This window comes from Penicillium canescens, assembly GCF_028828765.1.
Source record: "Penicillium canescens strain IBT 15451 chromosome Unknown utg000008l_segment0_segment0, whole genome shotgun sequence".
Classification (NCBI taxonomy): domain Eukaryota; kingdom Fungi; phylum Ascomycota; class Eurotiomycetes; order Eurotiales; family Aspergillaceae; genus Penicillium; species Penicillium canescens.
In genome coordinates, this window is record NW_026703970.1 from 1,192,470 (window position 1) to 1,213,659 (window position 21,190).

A 21,190-nucleotide genomic window follows, 5' to 3' on the forward strand; every position below is an offset into this window, starting at 1 on the left:
TAAGGTACTATACGTCTGGTATTCATACTTGTTGATGATGGACGAGACCCCAGACTGTTCTATTTCGGAAGAGGAGAATCGATGGTCGGTCGCAAACTTCGAGACCATTGTATGAGAAAGTCTAAATCATACGAGTTGTGCGAGTCACAACTCAGTAATTAAATACACGTCTCCAAACAACACCGGGTGACCAATGAATTTTGGCAAAGCAGATCCTAATATACATGGAGCCGCGCCTTTCCACGATTGAAAAATCGAGCAACCGTCATAGACCACGTCACCTCTCCTACTGGTATATAGTGCTTATCCCCCGGCTGTTTCAATTGTTAACGCAGTATTCGTTATCCACATTTGCTCTGTCAAACAGTTCCTCAGATTCAACCAGCCTATCGACTAATTATGGCCTCCGCTTTTCCCGATCAAAACCTCCAAATCCAAATTCAAGATGACTTGAAGTATGATATCCGTATCGAAAACGCGGACATTCACAGGTATCTTCTCTTTCGCCTAATTGTGAAGGCGGTGTTTTCTGATATCTGCGCAGTGGCGAATTTTACAATGAGGATGACCGAAGTGATATCTTGACTGCTGAGGATGTTGACGACATGGTGATTCGCCATAACGGTGGTATGCGGACTATCTGCTCTACAAACGGGTCCGAAGGAAGCGTTGATCTTGTGGACGACGTAAAGGATACGAGGATTTGCAGTCTAGCCTGGGGAGCCTCTACGCAGCCCGGAGAACGGTTCAGAAAGCTCAACCACAATGAAAGGTACATGGTTGAAATAGGCGACTGGAATGAGTCTGGGACTATTCCTGTTACTATTAAGGAACAATCGTGATCAAAACCAGAGCTGGCTTTTCGTCAATAGCCGTTGTGCTCACTGTACTTGGAAGGCCCTTGTTGGCTCTGGGCTGGTGGCCTCTATCTATAAGGGAGCCGCTTCCCAGAATAATACCACTGGTCTCTTTGGTACCACCCTCGCTTGTCTTTATTTCCATGTTCATGATGCTTTGAAATCGTCGTTATGTCACCATAATCTTAGTCTTATAATGATGGTTTTCAGGTATATTCTAGTATCACTTAAGAGGTTATTGTTTTATTATGATATTTTTACATCTCACTCTGCTTGCCGATATATAGCCTTTGTAGGTCTAGCTATTGATTTTATTTTCCTTTTCGTCATCCAGTATCCGTGACTCCATCACCATCGGGCTGGCACTTCAAACCCAGTGCCGCAACCTGTCGGTATCCCCGGCGGTCAACTGTAATTTGCGAGGGCAGCATCATGTTCCGGACAATTCCTTAGAAATCCTTGGAGACCTGACGCTATATTCGTTTCTATTATCATCGTTCATCTCGTATCGGGTGGAGTTACCCCATAATATAGTTTATCTGAGGGTTTGCTTGGCATGGGGCGCAGCTCACGGCTTGGCACTCCGTCAAATCTAACGCTTGTTGAAACATCAGGCTCAGATTACCCGATAATTTGACAAGGTCGTTGATTTTGCATTGGATCTCGAAAGTCTCGCGATACATTCGACTGTCTTTCCTCCATTATCAGCCTATGCTTCTGCACGTCTTTGTACTTGTCTTTTTGATGTCTTTTGAAGCCTCTTCCATGCCCCTATTGAAATTATCGATATAGAGAGATTTTTCGCTGGTTGATATTAGTAGAGCCGAACGATTAAGTACCAGCTGTCCTAAAACAGTTGAATCGGGATGTACTATGATTCCAGATCTCTAGGAAGAGCAACTCCATTGATGATCGCTTTCGTTACACTCCACTAGTGAGGAGGACTTTATTTCCCGGAAAGAGGCAGAATCAATCCGTTACTACCTGATCTATGAATATCTCATGTTTTGGCTTCTGCTTTGCTCTTTACAGCGGGGTAGGTCCCATATTAGACGGCTCGATCCTAGATCCTTCTGTGAAAATCTTTAAGAGCACGTGTGGGTGATCCCTGCTTCTGTTGTAGCGTAAGCCGGAGATGTTCCTTCAAAGCCGTGAATCCTTCAGCTTTGTGGAATCTGTGCTCATTTGGAGTGTACCGTGGCGCGTTAGTACCTGCACCTACAGACTTCCTTTCTAGACAGACAGGATGTTCAATATCCGTAACTTATTTAAAGGAGAAGAACCGGAATCCAAAAGACTGATTATCTGAGTATCCACCATTATCTGCGAGTCTATATTACCTACTTTCAGCCCCTTTTCCCTTTGATTCATTATCTTTGCAACCTCTTATCTCCCAATATGCGGTTCGTCAATCTTGTTCTTGTCACCGTTACTGCCCTCTCGGTTCCAACGTACGCTTGCAAGTGTATTGTAAACGGCGAGCAGAATACCCCGAGGACCCAAAGCTGTTGCGACGCATTGGGTGGAACCTTCCAGGACGGCAATGACTGTCAAGCTGATTCGATCTCGGATGGTCTGTCGATCTTCGATACCTGCTGCGGCGGCGTCTCCACTACTTCCGGCTCGGACTGTGACTGCCCCGACTGTTGGGTAGGGAAGATGGAGACTGGCATACTGGGTGTGGATTGTCCTAACATAACAATTGAAAGGTTCACACTCCTCTTGTCCCAACCACACACTGGGCTCACACGTCGCCTGCGCCAGCCTGGGTTCAAACCGCGCACAACCCAGGATTCTCCCTGTTGTGTTGCAACTGATTTGCAAATATAGCCCATCATGTGATTGAGATGGTTCTGAGACTGTTATCGTGATTAAAGGGAGGAGAAAGGATTGTGCATGGCGCTAGACGGCTGGGTACTTACGATAAAATGTGATTAGAACATTTCCACGGGGATAATTCTCCAATGGTGCGTTTTTGAATAGTAGTTAGTAGAAGCAATGCACAGCACATCACACATAACGTTCTCTGCATTGTAGTTTGGAGATTCTAGGGTATACGCCACACTAGTCAAATAAGTTCCGAGCAACCACTTAGAACGCTCCTCTCAGCCCGCACGAGGGGAAAAACAAGCAACGATCGGCGCACCAGTCACAGCAGGATCCCTGATTCACCCTGAGTTATATTCTGATATGCTATATTTTGACGTCTTGACACCTCCATGGCCCATGTTTCAACATGTTGAGGCGATACCGGACCTCGCTGAGGTCTCTGGGCCAGCAGAAAGGTGTTTTCGTGCTAGCCGTCGTCATTGTCATCGTCCTCATGAAAACACTTCTCCCGCTCCGGTTCGGATTGAACGCTCGCGATAAGCGGCTGCACAGTGGAGACCGGCCGCGATACCTTCATCACTCAACATTTCGAGCAGAACCTGACCATCGCTACGAGACCAAGCTGTCCAAGGCGCTGCGCGAGCTGGAGATAGAGGGCCAGCTCCGCGGCAATGCGACCGCACCCCAGACGCTGTGGCAGATCATGCTGGGGCAAACCGCGGGCGCGCAGCAGCGAGGCGAAGATTCCATTCTTTTTCAGGAGAAGAATTCTGACTGGGAATATATGGTATGGATATATGATTTTTGCACTCAGCTATTGCAACCCTTGTGCATATGATGCTGACTTTATAATCAACAGCTCGTGACAAGCGAATGGGCTGACAGTTTTATCACTGAAACTCTGGCATCCATTCCAGATCTGGCTTATCTGTACGAAATGTACCCACACAACGTACTTCGTGCCGATTTGCTTCGCTATCTTATACTATGGTATTATGGTGGCTACTATTCAGATATGGATATCTTTCCGGCGCGGTCCATCAAGTCGTGTCCCGCGTTACGAGATGCGGGATTCGCTGATACTGTAGACCCAGATATATCACTAGTGGTCGGAGTGGAGATCGATGAGCCTTTTGCGTCACCCCAAAAGATGCATGATTGGCATTGGGTTCGAAGTTATGGCTTTGTTCAATACACCATGTATGCGCCACAGCGCTTCAGCCCACTTCTTAGGGAGATCATCGTCCGGGTGCTGTCACACACTAGACGTCACATCGACCAAAGCAACTTTTTCTTAGGCGCTAGGTACAATGAGCTGGCTACTTTAGAAATTACCGGACCCGGGGTGTTCACAGATGCCGTCCTGGATGTCCTTTCTGACACTCTTCCTGCCAGCCATCCTCTCATCCAAGAATCTGTGAAGGCTGACGCGGGCCTTGGAGATATGGTCCCTCCGTCGGGGGCTTCTCCTATTCAGCGCGTGACATGGGCACCTTTCTACCGGCTTAAATTGCCTCGCTGTATCAAAGGGTCCGATGCAAAACTAGGAAAGCAACTGGGAGGTCTGTGCGTTCTTCCTGTGAACTCGTGGGGTAATGGACAAAGACACAGCGAAGCGGAAGGATTCAATAGTCCCCAAGCCTGCGTGAACCATCGCTTCGGAGGGACTTGGAAGCCCTGGAAACAGAGCTGGCAGAAATACCTGTTGGGGTAAAGTTTTGTCACGAACGTCATCTTCTTTTCACTCTAAGTTAGGAAACTCTTTTTCAGCGCTCGTTTTGACACCTGTATATATGATGATTCGGATGCCCCATTTGCTACCCTTAGCAACCAAGCCTTACATTTTATGATATCTTGTAAAGCAGCTCCTCTCTATTTTGACGGGACCAGAAGGAACCAACCAGAATCTATCTACGACCACGCCAATGAAGGAGCCCGCAGTGCGAGTAAGCTTCATTCACACCATGTCTCGCCATCAAGGCTACTCTGGGGTCGGCTCGTATTTACCTCAGATTCTTCAATTCTTGAGACAATTATATAACACACATTCTCTTGGACGCAACAGGTATAAGGGAGAATACAATTTAAGCTGATACTAGTTTAATGGCGCATTATTCGGTCGGATATTCGGCCACATGAGGAGAAAAACACTACAAATGGGACTTTCCTTGTGCAAGTTCGTCGCACCTGTACACGTAATGATCTGGAATGATGCCTTTTATCATGTGAGATGTAAATATGTCTCTCTGGACTCAGATTATAAGGTATTTAAGATAATTTGAAGATGAAAAATGCTGCATTTGAAGTGTGCATTACGAGCACCAACACGTTCCAGTATGGCGCGGAGTGCGGTGGTATGTCGTGAAGTCTTTATGTCTAAAGCCACCGTTTCTATCACCGCGCTTTTCGCTTAGTCCGCTACCGCACTGACCATTAAAGAGCTATACAGTGTGATCGAAACCTTCACTGCGTGGCTCGGCGATATTGACACTGTGAATCTCTTCCCCGAAAGAGCCCCAGGCCTAGACACCAACGATTTCAAGTTTGAAGCCCAAATTGCTCTCACTCTTGCTGATGGCTAGCCCACCTGACTTGAGGACTTGAAGGGCCTTCCTAGACTGCCCAAGGCAGGCTACGAAGCAGCCAACGACGTGGCAAAATTATTCCCAGTTGTTCCCAACCTGACGAATATCATCAACACCGATGTTGCCAAAGACCCCATCGACATCAACACCCTACGATGCACCGAGGTGCTGCCTGATACCCCTCCCCCATGGAAGTGTAAATCCAATGAATTGAGATCGATGTGAGCTATTCTAACAGATATTGCACCAACCTTGAGATACTTTCACAGTGGACGTGCGAGACGGTCAATGGTACGCGTTTAAATAGCACCACCGTTGGCCGGCGGTTAGTGTCGACAGGGAGACGGATGAGATCAGGGCGCCTGTAGTGGCCATCCTGTGTTGAATATTGTAAATACTATATGATCTGCCGACGGACAATACCTTCCGCATTACGTTCCAAGATATATATTGAGGATTACTTCCTACCCGCTATCCTTGAGCTGGTTGTGCTAAGGTAAGAAGGAAAAGGAGGGGGTACACTTGGTGTGGATGAAACCAGATCGCCAGAACTTTCCTTATAACCTTGACAGTCTGCTAGAATATCCAGAGAGCTGAGCGCGACCCGAGGCGGCAGTGTTACCGTTAACATTATCACAAGTCGAGTGGGTTGTCGAGGGCTTTGGTCGTCCAAATGTTCAATTTGATGTCATTGGAATGACCGTTAGCAAAATTTATACATAGTAAACTGTTGTATACATGCACCACTACAAGTTCTACTTGATATCTGACATTAAAACAGCAGAGCCAAGGATATATGGACAGCATGTACACGTTCATGATCTTCAATTACCCGAGACTTGACCGCTACGTGGGCTCCATGAGGCGGTTGGCAGGGCAACGGGTCAAACGCATCAAAGCAAACCCGCAACGGCCAGTTTTATGACTTTTCACACTCATCACTATTCGACATATGTTTAATCGGGGGTTATATTCCCACTTGCATCCTTTGATTGACATCGCATAAATGCGCCCTCGATAACTCGACTTTACTGAATATACATCCCACCCCCAAATTCCAACGGTTTTTTGACACATTCCACGCGTCAACAATGGAAAACATCCCACCCTCGCGGGCGCAAGCCGGGTATGTGATTTCTACCCTCCATACTTTTCGTTCCTACAGTATCTACTGCTTCAAAAATAAGCGCGCCTGGGAAGCCCCTCATTCAGGGGTAGTCCCCTCCTTGTTTTGATCGCACACACAAACCGGCGCGTAGTCCCAGCGCTGACAACAGCATTCTATAGCGACTCTACCAAGCCTGCCCCCGAGAATTCTTTCAGCTTCACGCCTATCAAAGCCCTGGGCGCCCTGCCGCGTCTGTGGGACCGAAAACCCTCAACTCCTATTCGTGCGGGCGACAAGACTCGGAAGTTGTGGAAGCGCATTCGCTTCCCTTTTAGCAACATGAACGCGACAGAAAGCCGAGGCACGTCTATCGGCGCCTCGAATAACTCGGATTATCAGCGCGGCGTTAAGCGCCAGTGTGTGGATCCTACCCAGTCGGCGGACCTCGAAACTGACGTTGAACAACGTGGGCGGTCTTTCCTGGAGACCAAGTGGGAAATGGAGGCATCACGCAAGCGACGTGAGTATTCTTTTTGCAAAGGGTTTTTATACATCTCTTTTGCGACCCCCGTTTGGTAGACTTTCATCTGACAGTCTCACAGGCAAATTACCGGAATTCAATTTCAACATTCACGACGAGACCTCCCAGGGCGTTTTCAATTTCGCTGCTCAGGCCGAAGCTGCCAATGACACCCACCAAGATGCAGCTATCAACGCCTCACCGCGGCCACTCGGTCTGTTTTCGGCCAAGACGCCCGTTTACAATGATGCCATGGACATGGGCCCCGATGGTGCAGCGTCACCCAAGCCTGCGGATCTACAGTCTGGACTGGTCCAGGAGGCAGGCGCAGTGATCGACAATGCAGCACCCGCTGAGACCGTCGAAAACCTGACGCAAGAGCAGGAAGTCAAATTGGTGCGATCGGCATTGCGCAGCTCTTTGGACGGGGAAGATGCAGAGCTTTTAAATGACTTCTTGTCGAGGGCCAAGGCGAAGCGTGCAGCCAAGGCGGCGCAGACCGACTCTGAGACGACTGAGCAGTCTTCCAGCCCGGAGGACCCTGAGATCGAATGCTCAACCCCACGATCGCGTCGGGCGTTGGAGGAGCTGACTACGAATTCTCCGTCCCCTATCAAGTTGCAAATCTCGCCTAGTAAATTCGACATTGCCCGTGTTGAAGCCCAGAATGAGGTTATCAAGGACCTCCAGGAAGAGACTGCACCTGCAAGCCCTGCCTGTCGTCGCAGCACTCGCGCCAAGGCCCCGTCCACAAATGCCCCTGCTGTGCGCAACACGATCGCGCTCCGCCGTGCTAAAGGAACCGAGTTCATTTTCCTGCAGCGCACCGAGGCCCAGGAGGTGGCTTTGGCCACGAAGCGAAACACCCGACTCAACAAGGGCAAATCTGTATTCCCTAATGTCGCTCTTGAGGTTCTGGCTCAGCAGTCAGAGGAGCCTGAAACCAATGACAAGCATGCGCGCTCAGACCGCAAGGGCCTTAGCAGCCGATCTACCAAGCGGAAGCAGGTGTCATGGAATGAGGAGCGCATGGCCGAGTATGAAGAATACAAGGACTTCACAGATGATCAAGAGGAGGAGGGTGAGAGATGCACCAGTGACGTCGGCGCTACGCCTCGCCGATCTGGCAGCAAACGTTCGGAAAAGAAAGTAGCAGCCAGTGACCGCAGCAGCCGTAGCCAAACACAGGCAGACCGGGGTGTCGACGGTGGTCCAGAAAGCGCCCCGACCGCCCCTACTGCACCCGCTACTGCACCCGCTACTGCAACCCCGCGCTCGCGCCGGGTGAGGCGTTTAGGCGATTCGGGGGCTATGGGCTCCGGTACTCCAGTGAAGACTGGTGGTCGCACAAGCAAGCCTCCCGCAGCCTCGGTGCCGGTGGCTGCAGGCCCCTCCACACCAACCAAGGGTCGCCGCAAGCTGACGCCCAAGTCTCCTAGCACGTCCACGTCCATGCTCCCTGCTCCAGCCCAAAGTGGTATCCCCACTCGGAGCAACAAGGAGAAGAGTATACTCCAGGCCAGCGCAGGGTGCACACCCACAGCTCGACGGGTCCGATCAAGATCTTGACCTGAGGGTGTTCATATAGGGGACTTTCATCTTGTCGCGCGCCGTCTTTCTTGATCCTCTCTATATATGCAGGGGGTTTTGTCCTTAAGATACCAATTGCCTGTTTTGCTTCGTTATTTTCTTCTATACGCATTCGTTTCGAATACATTTGGATTCTCGTGAAAATCCTTCCCCTTCCCCTTTCGATCTAGATAAGATCATGTAGCACGGCCCAGCCGCCTTATGCAGATTCCATGCAGAATGACGTCTGTGCCGCTACGCACGAACTTCAAACTTCACTTTCGGGGTTTGCCCGAGTAACCTTCCTCGGACTAGTCATCCAATAGTTCCAATAGTTCCAAATTGGGAAGGTTCCCCTACGTATCGCATGCTCGGGTCAAGATCCCGATATGTATGCACCTAGCCGCTTTGAATTGAGGGATATTGCAGGCGGGCAGGGCGTTTGTAGTCTGTTCTTTGCGATGATCCCTCGTGTCAGAGGCTTGCCCTTTTGCGTTTGATTTGCCTTCCCTCCAATTAGACGGCGTTGCTGCCCTTGCTAGGGTGATTTGTGGCTTGATACGTGTATGTATACCCGGTACATGCTGATCTTTGAGCTTTGCAAATTTGCGTACCCTTACGAAGTATACAGTAGGTACAGGTGTTTCTTGCATTGATCAGCGTTTTTATATCTACATAACGTTGACTAGTGAAGTCATGTCTATGTACAATGCAATGTAATGCACCACAAGTATAACTTATTACCAGTCAAATGCATACTAAAATGTACATGCACCAACTTAAAATATATCCCTAGCCTGCCTAGCATCTAGTATAGACAACAGACGTCACCAGTCCCAATCCCAATCCATTGGCAATGCCAGTAACCACTACCCGGTCCAATACAACCCACCAAAGTTCCTCCCGGCTCAACAATCGGGATCCCCGATCTGAATTCGGCATCGGAGAGTATTAGAACCCGAACTTCAACCGGCAAAACTAAAACCACGCATCTAGCAGAGTTTGGTCGTGGTTAGCGCATACTACTGTTCGCTAGAGTAAGATGAGGCATTAAATCCAATGGACAACACAGAAGGCAGAAAGCAAAGAGGAAGTGGGCTACGTAGATATTCACCCAATAGCAAGTAACGAAAGACAAACCTAGAGAATAGAATGAAACATTAGGTAACATATAAAACAATAAATATTATTATAATATTATTCTGAAATTCAGGTACCAGGTACATAACCCCAACCATGGAATACACCCTCAACCCAAGTAGCGGGTACAACCACTCAAAAACAAGGCACATGTCAACTCTATGCCCCTCCAACCCCTCCAAACCCCTCCAGCACTAACCGCCACACTAACCACACTAATATTAACCACTAAAAAACCAACCGACCAACCAAACCACTCCATAAAATGAAACACACCCATAACCCAATTCGGCCTCTCGGTGTTCCCATACAAAACACGGGCTAGCGCTCCGACATCTCCCGGAACTACAGTCAGCGCTATGCACTAAACCGAAAGCGGCTAAGCGCGCGAGAATTGCTGAGCCCGGTCAAGTGGCGCAGGGGCTGCCACAGTCTGAATGTAAGTTAGATGACATCGTTTGCATCGGAGCACTCTGCTCCTTTTTGTTTCGAGGGTGATGTGTTATCCGCTTTGTATGATGCTGTTACTTGTACATGTATGGAATTATGTTAGGGTTGGGTTTTGCTTCTTCCCGGTGTTACCTTGTTCCTTCCCCCTTGCCTCTTTTTTTTTTTTTTTTTTTTTTTTTGGAATCCGGCTTCGGCTCGATTGTCAGGTACGGTGTAACGTTAACCCTATATATGTACCTTGTATGTACATCGCCTTGCCATTGACATTGGACTGTTTTATTTGGTGGTTGTCCAATGCCATGAACTGAATTACAGATACATGTACTCCGTGTAAATGCAAATGTAACATCTCGTACTCTTGTAATCTTCTTCCAGGTTTGTGATTGACTCTCAATTATTGGACCCCTTCGCACTAGTGGATCCTAGGGTGGAATGCGAGAAGGCTGTGGCAGCCGGTGTGTGAAGGGGAGATTAGTTTGGGAGGGGCCCGTCCAACCTTCCAAGGTTGCCGAGCTATACGAAACTATGAAACTACGGTGGGAAGAATGAGGCTTGTTTGAGATGTAGGTATATCCAATTCATCTAACAGAGTTTAACAGAGTTCGTAGTCCGTTCATTACACATTTCCTCCATTTTTAATCTAAAGAGACAGACCCTTGGCAGTCTCCTCGGGCCAGAGATCGTAACCGAAGGTATCCTTCATGTTGACAAAGCGGCAGTGACGGCCCTCGGCAACCTTGTTGACAGCCTCAAAGTCCTCGTCGCTGAGCTCGATGGTCTTGAAGTTGGACTCGATACGCTTGGGGTTGGAGGACTTGGGGAGAACGCTGTAGCCACGGCGGAGACCCCAGGCAATGAGGACCTGGGCCAGGGTGTTGCCGCCCTTCTCCGCGACCTCGTTGAGGGTCTTGTTCTCGGCGACACGCTCGCCGGTGGTGGGGACCTGGTTCTGGGAACCCAGAGGCGAGTAGGCCTGGGGCAGGATGTTCTTGGAGAAGCAGTAGTCGACCAGCTCGTTGTTGGGCAGGAAGGGGTGGATCTCAATCTGGTTGACCATGGGCATGACCTTGGCGTACTTGGTCATGGCCTCGAGCTGGGGGATGGTCCAGTTGGACACACCGATAGCACGGGCCTTGCCGTCGGCGTACAGCTTCTCCATGGCGCGCCATGTCTCTTCATGGTTCTCAGTGAGGTCCTTGAGGATCACGTACTGTATACCGGGTTAATTGGAGCTCGCGTGCTCCGGGGGGGGAGCTTATTTACCTTTCCATCGGGGCCGATCTTGGGCTTCTCCTGGGTCTCCTTCTCCGCGGCAATGGGCCAGTGAACGAGGAAGAGGTCGACGTAGTCGAGCTTCATCCGCTGGAGGGAGTTCTCAATGGACCAGAGGACGTCATCGTAACGGTGCAGGTGGTTCCAGACCTTGGTGGTCACGAAGATGTCCTCACGCTTGACGGAGGGGTTGGCTGCGAGGAAATCACGGATTGCATCACCCACCTCATCCTCATTGAGGTAGAACCAGGCACAATCGAGGTGACGGTATCCAGTCTTGAGAGCGCAAGTGACGGCGGCGTAGGTCTCGCCCTTGGAGCCCTCGCTAGCGAAGGTACCGAAACCGACAGCGGGGAGCTTGACTCCGTTGCTCAATGTGCAAGTCTTTCCAGAAGACATAATGATATGATAGTTTGTAGATAGCAAATAGAGGAAGAGGAGAAAGAGAGGTTCTGAAGTAGAAGAGGAGTGGGTGGAGAGCTCAAGCGATGACGAAGGTGGGGTGGAGGGGTAATTATAAGAATTATAATTTAATTATTTAACTATTTTACTGTAACCGGCTTAGAAGCAGCCACCAATGTTGGAGTGCAGACTACGGAGTATAGTTCTTTGATGTAGCATCCCCGTGTCGATCCCTAGAGCATCAAACATGTGTACCTGTAATAATATCGCTGTTAGCATTCAATGGCTGCAACGAGGGCCAATACACAAATACTAATACACCATACCATACCTGACCACACGGTAATTTACACGATGACATCACCGAAACGGTCGACCCGCCCGATCGTCATCCTCCCATCTCTTCCCATCTCCGGCCCACGAACTGCGCTCTCATCCAATCATCCTCAGACCTCACTATTCCTTCTTCGGTCCGCGATGCCCAATCAACCGGTTGCTTTACTTCTTATCCCGTGTATTGGGTACTTAGTTAGACACCGTGTCAGCCACAATGACGCAGGTACTCAGTACATCCGTCTTGCACCATGGTCCACCCTACCGCAACTGCTATCTTGCAAAATGATGACGATAATTCCTAGGGATGATGATACCCGAGTGGATCCTCTGTAAATGGCATACCAATCTCGGTATTCTCCTGTTCAGGTGTATATATATGCTGAAGCCCTCTCCTGACCTTTTTTTTTTTTTTTTATTCAGTTTCATCCTCATCCTTCAATTCTTCCATTGAGTCCTGTGTCAGTGACTCTTAAGTAGAAGCCACTCTCTCCCCCTTCTACTTTTTTTATTCCAATTACCCCACCTTCACCATGCCTCGCTTCGACGACGCCGACCTTGGAGTCGATGCTCCCCAGGATCCCCGCCAGAGCGATGCCCACGGCGCTCTCTCTCCCCGGGACCAGCGTGCTGGCTCTGGCTTGGCTATTCCCTCGGAAGCTGGCAACACCATTGAGATCCCCGCTACCCGCAGCTCCATCAGTGATGCCGCCTCTTTCATGCACAACCTGAGCTTGGCTCCCTCGATGAAGGACCGCCGCGGCTCGCGTAACTCCTTCGGCACATCTCTCCCCATTCCTCGCTCTCCTCGTCTATCTCGCCTGTCCTCCGTGCAGAAGACTAGCCGTCCTTCCGTCTCCCGGGATATCCTGGCCTCTCAGGTCCAGGATATGTCCGCTGAGAAGGTCGCCAAGGCTAAGAACATGGCTTTCGCCTTTGACATTGACGGTGTGCTGGCACACGGTAACCACGCCATTGAGGAGGCCAAGGTTGCTCTCAAGATTCTCAACGGTGACAACGAGCTCGGCATCCGCATCCCCCACATTCTCCTGACCAACGGTGGTGGTAAGACCGAGGAGGCTCGCTGTGCTCAGCTCAGCGAGATCCTCGAGCAGCCCATCTCCACCGACCAGTTCATCCAGTCCCACACTCCCATGCAGGCCTTGGCTGAGTACTACGAGACTGTTCTGGTCCTTGGTGGTGAAGGCTTCAAGATCCGCGAGGTTGCCGAGAACTACGGCTTCAAGCACGTCGTTCACCCCAAGGACCTCCTCGCCTGGGACCCCTCCATCTCTCCTTGGGCCACCCTCACCGACGAGGAGCGCGCTCAGGCCAAGCCCCGCGACTTCTCCAAGGTCAAGTTCGACGCCATCATGGTCTTCGCCGACTCTCGTGACTACCAGACCGACTTCCAGGTCATCATGGATCTCCTCCTCGCCGAGGACGGCAAGCTCATGACCAAGGCCAAGGACCCCGTCGCCACCCGCATTCCCATCTACTTCTCCCAGGGTGATCTCCTCATGCCCACCGAGCACAAGGGTCTTCCCCGTCTCACCCAGGGTGCCTTCCGTATTTCCGTGGAAGCCCAGTACAAGACCCTCACCGGTGTCGACCTTGAGCGTGTCGTCTACGGTAAGCCCGAGCGTGCTACCTACACCTACGCCGACGAGGTCATGAAGTCCTGGATGGAGGAGCTCCACGGCGAGGCCCGCCTCCCCGAGAACATCTACATGGTCGGTGACAACCCCGCCTCCGATATCATCGGTGGTAACATGTACGGCTGGAACACTTGCCTTGTCCGCACCGGTGTCTTCCAGGGCGGCCCCGGCGAGAACGCCCCCGACAGCCCTGCCAACTTCGGTGTCTTCGACAACGTCCTCGAGGCTGTCAAGGCCGCCATTGCCAAGGAGCTCGGCGCCGACTTCCAGCTGAAGTGGAACCCCAAGGTCAACCCCGTCCTGCACGGTGAGGCCACCTCCGCCATCGAGTAAACAAGTCAAAGACAAACTCTTTGGGATATCTTTTCACGCTGAAACGAAACACAAAAACAATGTGCTGCTCTATGCTAGGGCCGAAGGATTCCTTATTCTTCTCTGGCGTTTTCCCTTTTTGATGTCATGTCATTTCATAGATTTCTTTTCTTCCCCCACCGTCCCTCTCATGCATGGTCCCCCTTTGGCTATTTCCTTTTGGTTGAAATTCTGGGGTTCTGGGATTTAGGACTTCTGATATCCTTTGTCACGTCGTGGAGTCTGTTTCATTTGAACCAGACCAAACGACCTGAGAGAAGACCGAATCTACTTTTCCATTTCTACTTTTTGATCTGCAAAAGTGACCCGGTCGGTGGTTTCGAACTTCTGATTTTCTTTCCTCCATTTTTTAGACTGGACTCTATTCCCATCTCATGTGCCATGACGCGAACAAGATTTCGCGCTTTTTTGTTATTTGACCTTTTTTGACATGCATTTTTTTCCGCATGCAGTTGTATTCCCAAAACTGCTCCAATACCATATGGCAATTTTTTTTTTTTTTTTTTTCATTCTATGATGTGTGGCTTTTTTACCGTAATTTTTCTTCATACTTCGCACGTGGGATTCGTTCTTTAGTCGTTGACGACATCATGATGTCTTAAGCGTTCTTATCGGTGAACTCTATCCTACAGACTGACTTGCTTGTATTGGCATGTCTATGATTTCACCTAGACACATAGTACACCATTTCACAATTTCACTATAAGTGTGTATCTCCACCCGGTGTCCAAACACATACCATCTAGTAGAATGTCTCAGAAAAGCCATGAACGTAAGACAAGGCAAAAAGAAAACCCTTCTAGAACCCTAAACCTTAAAATATGGAGAAAGCCAAAAGACAGACCTAAACATTTGTCTCTTAATTGTAATTCTCCTATGTAAAAGTCAAGACAAAGGGGAAATAATAAAATAAAAGAAATGCATCTATCCATGTAAGTGGCCAACATCCCGTATTCCACGCGGAAACCCTAGAAACCGGGAACCTGACACGCCACGCCACGCCACGCCTTGTTTGAACTCAGGTAAATGCGGATCTACAAAGGATATTTCCATTTCCAGGAAAGGAGGCTGTTAAAGGGAAGTACTATGGAAGAAGTGTTGCCTAGATCTGTATCTAGATCTGAATCTAGATCTAGAACCCATGTTGTTTGTGATATACATGTCTCCCAGAAACAAGGTCGCGGGACGCCTTGTTTCGTTTATAGCGAGGTACTCCTTAGCCTTGCACTAGAACACGGCGCTCTTTTTGGGATCGAATCTATAGCGGATCTGACACTCTGCCAAGGACTGGCGGATGGTGACCCGAGCTATGTCGCGCATTGCATCATCCCATTCAAATACAGATCACCATAAAGATTTCCTCATCGGCATAAAATCGCCCAATTCTCTAGGTGCTACCCTCGGCTTCAACTTGAGGAAAGACCCATTTTATCACTCGTACGTCAAATTGAAGACATATTTATAACAAAGGAAGTTTCAAATATGATTTGCGCAAACAGAAAGTCTAGGCATCCGACGCCTATCATGCGTAAATCAGCGTAAACGGGCCGCTTTGACGGGGGCGTGCAAGGATGCCTAGCCCTATGAGCTTTAAGCACTGATCCCAGACCACTTTAGCCTCTGGGGAAAAGAGCATGATATTTGATACGTGACACATAAATTAGTACTTCGAGAACAATGGCAGGGATTCCGCGTCGTTAAATCTGGAAGCAGAAGGGAGACGACAAGCAGAAGAGCGCAACCAAGACACCTCTTTCACAGAGCTCTTACACCACTGTCATGACCTTCTCTACCGCCAATTGCAAGTCGAGACACCATCTCGCTCAACCACTGGCAAAATACCCTTCCCACCGGAAAAGACTGCCCAACTCGATTGGAAAATTGGGCCGACTGCCCAGAGCAGCTGCTAAGAATCTACAGGTCTGTCTGCCAATATCTACAGGGAGGGGAATAAACAATTGACCCAGGCCTTCGGGATCAGTTCCTCTTTGCCCGCTCGAGACAAATATATTTACCTACTCCATAGTAAATTCAAGTTTCCGAGGCTCAAGTGCTGGTTCAATGGCGTAAGTAATATGTGGACCTGGCCCCGGGGCTCCCCCGGGGGCCATTCTAGAATGACGTATGTTGCCCTATGAGTGTTCAAAGCCCCAACACGTACAGAAGCCGGTTGATCGTTAGCGGTCCTGGAGGAGCTAAAGCTGCATGTTGCGTAAAACCATAGCCTATAATCATAGCATACCAATCTTTAGTCCTATGACTTTAGGGTCCTAGCCGGTGTGCTCCTAGAACCATTGAGGTTTTGAAACCGAGCCCATCACCATTGTGTACTCTCCGAAAACCAGAAATTCTCGCAAACGTGGGCTTAGAAAGTTGTCGACCCAGTCCCGTCGCCGTTCGTCTTCATAACAGCGGGTGTAGAGTGCTTTACAATGCTCCTAGTTGTCTGGATACCACCCCGCTTGTGCCTAGTCCACAATAGCAAGGATTCGAGCTGGCTTGCCCACAGAGATAATGATATTCCTTCGGTGAAGGTCGCCATGAGTAAACTTGATGACTCCACCGTCTGGCAACAAGGGCCTGTAGGGGTCGTTGTATTTTTTCCGAAGGAAAAAGCGATGACTGTGGTAAGAAAGAGAATCAGTCGTTGAAATCCTCGATGGTTAGGAAAGGTCCCGGATTCCGGGTATGATTGGAAAATATAATCCATAAGTTACTGATGATTTAGTGAGCCTAGAGTAATTTTATTAGATACAAGTTTATATTAGTTCCATTTTAACTGGGGCGCACCAATATGTTGATCGGAAGGATCTTGTTTAAGTCGGCGCAGACGGTTGACTATCTAATATAACTGATCGCAGAGCGAGCTTTTTTTCCGGAATACTAAGCTTATTCTAGCTATCCTACAGCGTTTGACCTTTGATAAGCTCTATATATAGAAACACGTAGTTCTCCTCGTCGACTCTCCACCCGAAAATCTCGGGAACTAGAATATCGTCACCAAAGGTTCGTCTGATTATCCAGAGACATTGTGCTTCTGCGATCGTGACATAAGGGCCAAACTTGACGAAGGCTTCAGACTGTTTAAAGACAACAGGCTGTGGCTGAGGGTTCACGTGAATTTCTTTTGACAAGGCTCCCACTTGCGCTGGTGTCGAGAGGCTTTTGCCAGGCTCTTTGACGGAAGAGTCCAAAAAGTCCATTTCTCGTATCGACTCAGCCGGAAGATTCATCAATGTCCCCTCTTTGAGCTCCAAACGTGCGGAACTGATCCCACTAGCATCCAACGATAAGGGGCCACGACATAGCGCGCCACGTGTGGGGGCCAAATTTCGGGGCTTTCAGCTACAGGCTGCCAAGGGGAGGCATGAGCGTCGTGCTGCGCAAGAGCCTTGATATTGATTGAGCTTGTTTTTATTATACTTTCGCCGACTAGCTTTTACAGCAATAGTCCTACGACTCAGAGAACAAGAGCCCGTGACCGCTATCTTGACCATCATGTCATCCTCCAATGAATCACGTCCAAGAGTGTCTAGAAGTTGCGCTAACTGTCGGGCTGTTCGGCGTCGGGTGAGTGCTCTACAGTCGTTCATCCGCGCATGTTCGTGACATCTATGCTAATCCAGTCTTGTATCCGTAGTGCGACAAGCAGGTTCCCCATTGTGGACAGTGCATTCGCACCCGCGAAGTATGCGCCGGGTACCGAGATGAATGGGATCTTCTTTTCCGCGACCAGACTAGCCATACCGTCAAGCGGTCCAAGGAGATCGAAGCACAAAAGAAGTCGTCAGCCAAGACCGCCGCCACACCCCCACCAGCTTGCAGCCTCATTCCCAACATTGACGAGATAGGCGTCAATTATTTCTTCGACAATTTTGTCGCCAAGGGGTCCTCTTCTTGCGGATACTTGAATTATATTTCGACTATCTCGAAATCCGATGGCCAACACTCCACACTGGTGGCTAGTATGGCTGCTGTTGGCCTCGTGACGCTAGCCAATGCAGCTCGACAGCCCAAGCTAGTCAGCCATGCACGTGTTAAATACTCAGAGGCAATCCAACGAGTGAATCTTGCATTACAATCCCCTGTCGAATCCCTCAAGGATAGTATCTTGATGTCGGTCATATCATTGGGGGTTTTTGAGAACGTCTCCAACTTTGCGTCGTGGGCTCGCCATGTTCAGGGAGCCGCAGCGCTACTGGTCGCCCGGGGCAAGAGCCAGTTCACCAGCACAGCCGCAATCCTTATGTTTAATCAAGTGCGTGCAGATATGACGGTTGCCTGTGTCCATGGGAATCGGCCATTTCCAGAGGAGCTACTTGAATTACAGGAAGAGGCAACAAAGCACACAGCTGCTTCTAGTGCCTTCTGGATTCTAGGCGTGCTAGCAACCCGGCATGTGAACCTTCTGTGGAAGGTGAGGCAGAATACAGCGCAAATTCCTTGGTCCCATCTTTTAGATGAGGCCACTGTGCTCCAGAACGATTTTGAACAAGTATTTGGTAACCTTGCCGTACAAGAGCCTTATACAACCATTCTAGAAGGTGGCGGTGACCCGGACATTATTTTCAATGGCCGATATGATCTCTACCACTCCACTTGGGCAATCAGGGTCTGGAACAACACACGAATGCTTCAAATGATTGTTTGCAACATTATATACTACTTGTTGACCAAAGCTCTTGCCATGGACCTCACACCTGCCTTGCGGGCACACATCAAGCTAAGAGTCGAAAAGACTTTGGAGATTCAGTCAAAGCTAGAAAGCGATATGCTTGCTACCGTCCCGCAAGCCTTGGGATACGTTTCCTCGGCGGCTCAGCATCATTCGTCTGTTGATTTCACCTCTCCTGCCAGTGTTTCTGGGAGCTATCTCCTAACCTGGTGTCTCTACACAGTGGGACAGTCCGTGGTGGCTAAAAGTAAAACTCGCCAGTGGGTCATTCGGCATATGCAGGAGATTGGCAAACACGCGGGTATTGCAATGGCGTTACAGCTAGTCGAAAACATAGTTACGCTAGATGAGCTACGGCGAGCAGCAGGCGAGGACGATGGATTGAGAGAATTCAGGGATGTGCTTTCTATACAGAGCGAAGAGAGTAAAATATCAGGAGACAGCTGGGTGTTATCTGGTACCAGTTCGGAGATCAGCCAATCTTTAGGCTGAGAAACGGGTGTTCAAAGCCTTCACCATCTGTTGGATCAATCCGCCCATGGCTGCTCAGCGTCAGCACACGCTTTCAAAGGTGCGCAGGCAGCACGAGAGGGCCTCTAAGGAGGTTTCAACTAGTATCTTTGGGTTCACGGTGTCCATCAACTTACATCCCTTCCAAATGTTCCTTCCCACTCCACTTTTCGGGTCCCCTCTCAAAATATATATATCACTTTTAACCAGCGCCATACCGGTTCAATTGGGTTTAAATCTGGTGAGTGCGCGGGCTAGTCTTCGACGTATACTCCGTGAGTTTCAAATCACTCTTTCGTGTCCTTCGCTAGGTAAATCCTCGCGTTATCTTGCTGAAATACTAAATCAGGGGTGTAGATTGGCATTAGACCTTTTTCGAGCGTTGAAATATACGACTTCATAGTATAACCCCTCCCCGAAAGCGATTCTTTGTCCCGTTTCATGATTATTAATTCTGTTCGACCTCCTAGCCAGATTACGGCCTAAACCATTTGTGAAATATCTTTTACACGAGCCTTAGCATTTACAAGGTCTTTGCGAAGGCCCTCCGAGGTCGTACGAAAGCACTATTATGGTCTAAACTTCGAGGTTCGTTACACCGAGCACTCGTCCGAGAAGATCCACGATTGGAAGCTTTCGCGTCGCCATTTTCCCGCAAATTTTAGCCTCTTTCTTGTAAGAGGAGGCTTAGTTAGTATTTTATATCTCGATCGCCGTTTTACGAGTCTAAATCGCTTTAAAATTCGGCGTATAGTGGAGGGTAACGGATGCTTAGCTATAGTAGCACTTAGCTGTTTATAGGTCCAAAACGGATGCTAACGTGCCTATAAATAGAAATAAGAGCAATCGCGCTCACTAATAAGTGTGAGACGGCCACTTTTTTCGCGATTTTCTAGCTTTTCGCCTTCTAAATAGCGCTTAAGCGTATTATAGATTGTACGCCGTGAGCAGCCGAAGTCATGAGCTAACTACACTTACGTAGCGCCATTCTCGTGAGCATGTATAATAGCTGACTTTTAGGACATAGATAGCTGCGCCGTTTTGCTATTTTTTGGTCATATTTTCATTACAGTCGGAGCAATAGGGGAGGTATAGGAGTGAAAAGAAAAACGTGAGTTGGTTGTTAGGCCAATATAGTGGGGCGGAGTGGGAAGGAACATTTGACTAGTAACTTATCTGTATATCTCAACCAAAACATCATTAAACTATCCACATCAGCATAATTAGGGGAGCTGACGATGAACCTTTGTCGAAGTATGACTTCAGACTGCTCGAAATGGTTAAGGATGCCTATTGGACACAGTCGACATTTGGGCTCACCGCTAACATCAACAAAACCTCTGTTATGGATATCTCAGCCACCAACATCGACCTGGAGCACCATTTTGTGGATATCACCGTCTGCGACCTTGACTTGTTCGAGGATTATTGGAATGAACATGATCGCGGCCCCCGAAGCGGCCCCATCGAACAGGCTCTGGTTACGTAGCAGTGCGAGAGAAGCCACTGACTGTATGTACCTAGTAGATTGATCTGCACTTGCTTGCCGAGAAGAGTATACCAGATGCTATCTGGTTGATCACAACCACTTAGGGCTGAAAGTGTCAGGGATGTGATTGGTGAAGCGTGTTTAGCTCAGCCGGCCGTGCTCCCGCTTGCACTAGTCCCCTCTAAGTAACTGCGATGTTTAACCAATCAGAAAGAGCCATTTGCGGCCGTATTGTCGACCTTAGATCGCCCTTCTTCCTTATCTAGGGCTGATGACGTCCAGCTGCGGTTGACCTTCGTTTATGGAGTATTCGAAGTACATCATATCCTAAAATTAACAGCGAGGCTTAGACTCAATGGGATTACTCAATCTCAGTCTGCCGTTCTTCATGGGTATATAAAACAACGTCTATCTCTCTGT

The 21,190-nt window shown here is 49.1% G+C and overlaps 10 protein-coding genes across 10 annotated transcripts; 8 read left to right on the forward strand and 2 right to left on the reverse strand.

Moving 5' to 3' along the window:
* Positions 1 to 399: 399 nt before the first annotated feature.
* Positions 400 to 842, forward strand: N7446_011314 (uncharacterized protein; the record flags this gene model as incomplete). Its single annotated transcript, XM_058520056.1, has 2 exons — positions 400 to 491; positions 545 to 842. The coding sequence occupies 2 exons, from the start codon at positions 400 to 402 to the stop codon at positions 840 to 842; spliced, it is 390 nt and encodes a 129-aa protein (XP_058367580.1).
* Positions 843 to 2,255: 1,413 nt separating this feature from the next.
* N7446_011315 (uncharacterized protein) lies at positions 2,256 to 2,674 on the forward strand (the record flags this gene model as incomplete). The annotated part of the gene is made up of 2 exons (XM_058520057.1): positions 2,256 to 2,507; positions 2,567 to 2,674. 2 exons carry the CDS (start codon positions 2,256 to 2,258, stop codon positions 2,672 to 2,674), a joined length of 360 nt encoding a protein of 119 aa, XP_058367581.1.
* A 419-nt stretch (positions 2,675 to 3,093) lies between these two features.
* N7446_011316 (uncharacterized protein) lies at positions 3,094 to 4,401 on the forward strand (the record flags this gene model as incomplete). Its single annotated transcript, XM_058520058.1, has 2 exons — positions 3,094 to 3,474; positions 3,547 to 4,401. 2 exons carry the CDS (start codon positions 3,094 to 3,096, stop codon positions 4,399 to 4,401), a joined length of 1,236 nt encoding a protein of 411 aa, XP_058367582.1.
* Positions 4,402 to 4,971: 570 nt separating this feature from the next.
* N7446_011317 (uncharacterized protein) lies at positions 4,972 to 5,269 on the forward strand (the record flags this gene model as incomplete). The annotated part of the gene is made up of 2 exons (XM_058520059.1): positions 4,972 to 5,041; positions 5,127 to 5,269. 2 exons carry the CDS (start codon positions 4,972 to 4,974, stop codon positions 5,267 to 5,269), a joined length of 213 nt encoding a protein of 70 aa, XP_058367583.1.
* Positions 5,270 to 6,363: 1,094 nt separating this feature from the next.
* N7446_011318 (uncharacterized protein) lies at positions 6,364 to 8,469 on the forward strand (the record flags this gene model as incomplete). Its single annotated transcript, XM_058520060.1, has 3 exons — positions 6,364 to 6,398; positions 6,560 to 6,900; positions 6,983 to 8,469. 3 exons carry the CDS (start codon positions 6,364 to 6,366, stop codon positions 8,467 to 8,469), a joined length of 1,863 nt encoding a protein of 620 aa, XP_058367584.1.
* A 2,140-nt stretch (positions 8,470 to 10,609) lies between these two features.
* On the reverse strand, positions 10,610 to 11,834 carry gldB (putative glycerol dehydrogenase (GldB)). The gene is made up of 2 exons (XM_058520061.1): positions 11,323 to 11,834; positions 10,610 to 11,269 (listed from the first exon to the last, which is right to left on the reverse strand). Exons 1-2 carry the CDS (start codon positions 11,728 to 11,730, stop codon positions 10,700 to 10,702), a joined length of 978 nt encoding a protein of 325 aa, XP_058367585.1. The 5' UTR covers positions 11,731 to 11,834; the 3' UTR covers positions 10,610 to 10,699.
* Positions 11,835 to 12,599: 765 nt separating this feature from the next.
* Positions 12,600 to 14,057, forward strand: N7446_011320 (phosphatidyl synthase; the record flags this gene model as incomplete). Its single annotated transcript, XM_058520062.1, has 1 exon — positions 12,600 to 14,057. The coding sequence occupies one exon, from the start codon at positions 12,600 to 12,602 to the stop codon at positions 14,055 to 14,057; it is 1,458 nt and encodes a 485-aa protein (XP_058367586.1).
* Positions 14,058 to 16,999: 2,942 nt separating this feature from the next.
* Positions 17,000 to 17,299, reverse strand: N7446_011321 (uncharacterized protein; the record flags this gene model as incomplete). The annotated part of the gene is made up of 1 exon (XM_058520063.1): positions 17,000 to 17,299. One exon carries the CDS (start codon positions 17,297 to 17,299, stop codon positions 17,000 to 17,002), a length of 300 nt encoding a protein of 99 aa, XP_058367587.1.
* Positions 17,300 to 17,594: 295 nt separating this feature from the next.
* Positions 17,595 to 19,263, forward strand: N7446_011322 (Zn(II)2Cys6 transcription factor domain-containing protein; the record flags this gene model as incomplete). The annotated part of the gene is made up of 2 exons (XM_058520064.1): positions 17,595 to 17,666; positions 17,737 to 19,263. The coding sequence occupies 2 exons, from the start codon at positions 17,595 to 17,597 to the stop codon at positions 19,261 to 19,263; spliced, it is 1,599 nt and encodes a 532-aa protein (XP_058367588.1).
* A 1,294-nt stretch (positions 19,264 to 20,557) lies between these two features.
* On the forward strand, positions 20,558 to 20,770 carry N7446_011323 (uncharacterized protein; the record flags this gene model as incomplete). Its single annotated transcript, XM_058520065.1, has 1 exon — positions 20,558 to 20,770. One exon carries the CDS (start codon positions 20,558 to 20,560, stop codon positions 20,768 to 20,770), a length of 213 nt encoding a protein of 70 aa, XP_058367589.1.
* Between the last annotated feature and the right edge of the window lie 420 nt (positions 20,771 to 21,190).

Coding starts and splice junctions, on each gene's coding strand:
- gldB (XM_058520061.1), bottom strand. CDS start 11,730: ATGTCTTCTGGAAAGACTTGCACATTGAGCAACGGAGTCAAGCTCCCC. Junction 11,270..11,322: donor AGATCGGCCCCGATGGAAAG/GTAAATAAGCTC, acceptor CCCGGTATACAG/TACGTGATCCTCAAGGACCT.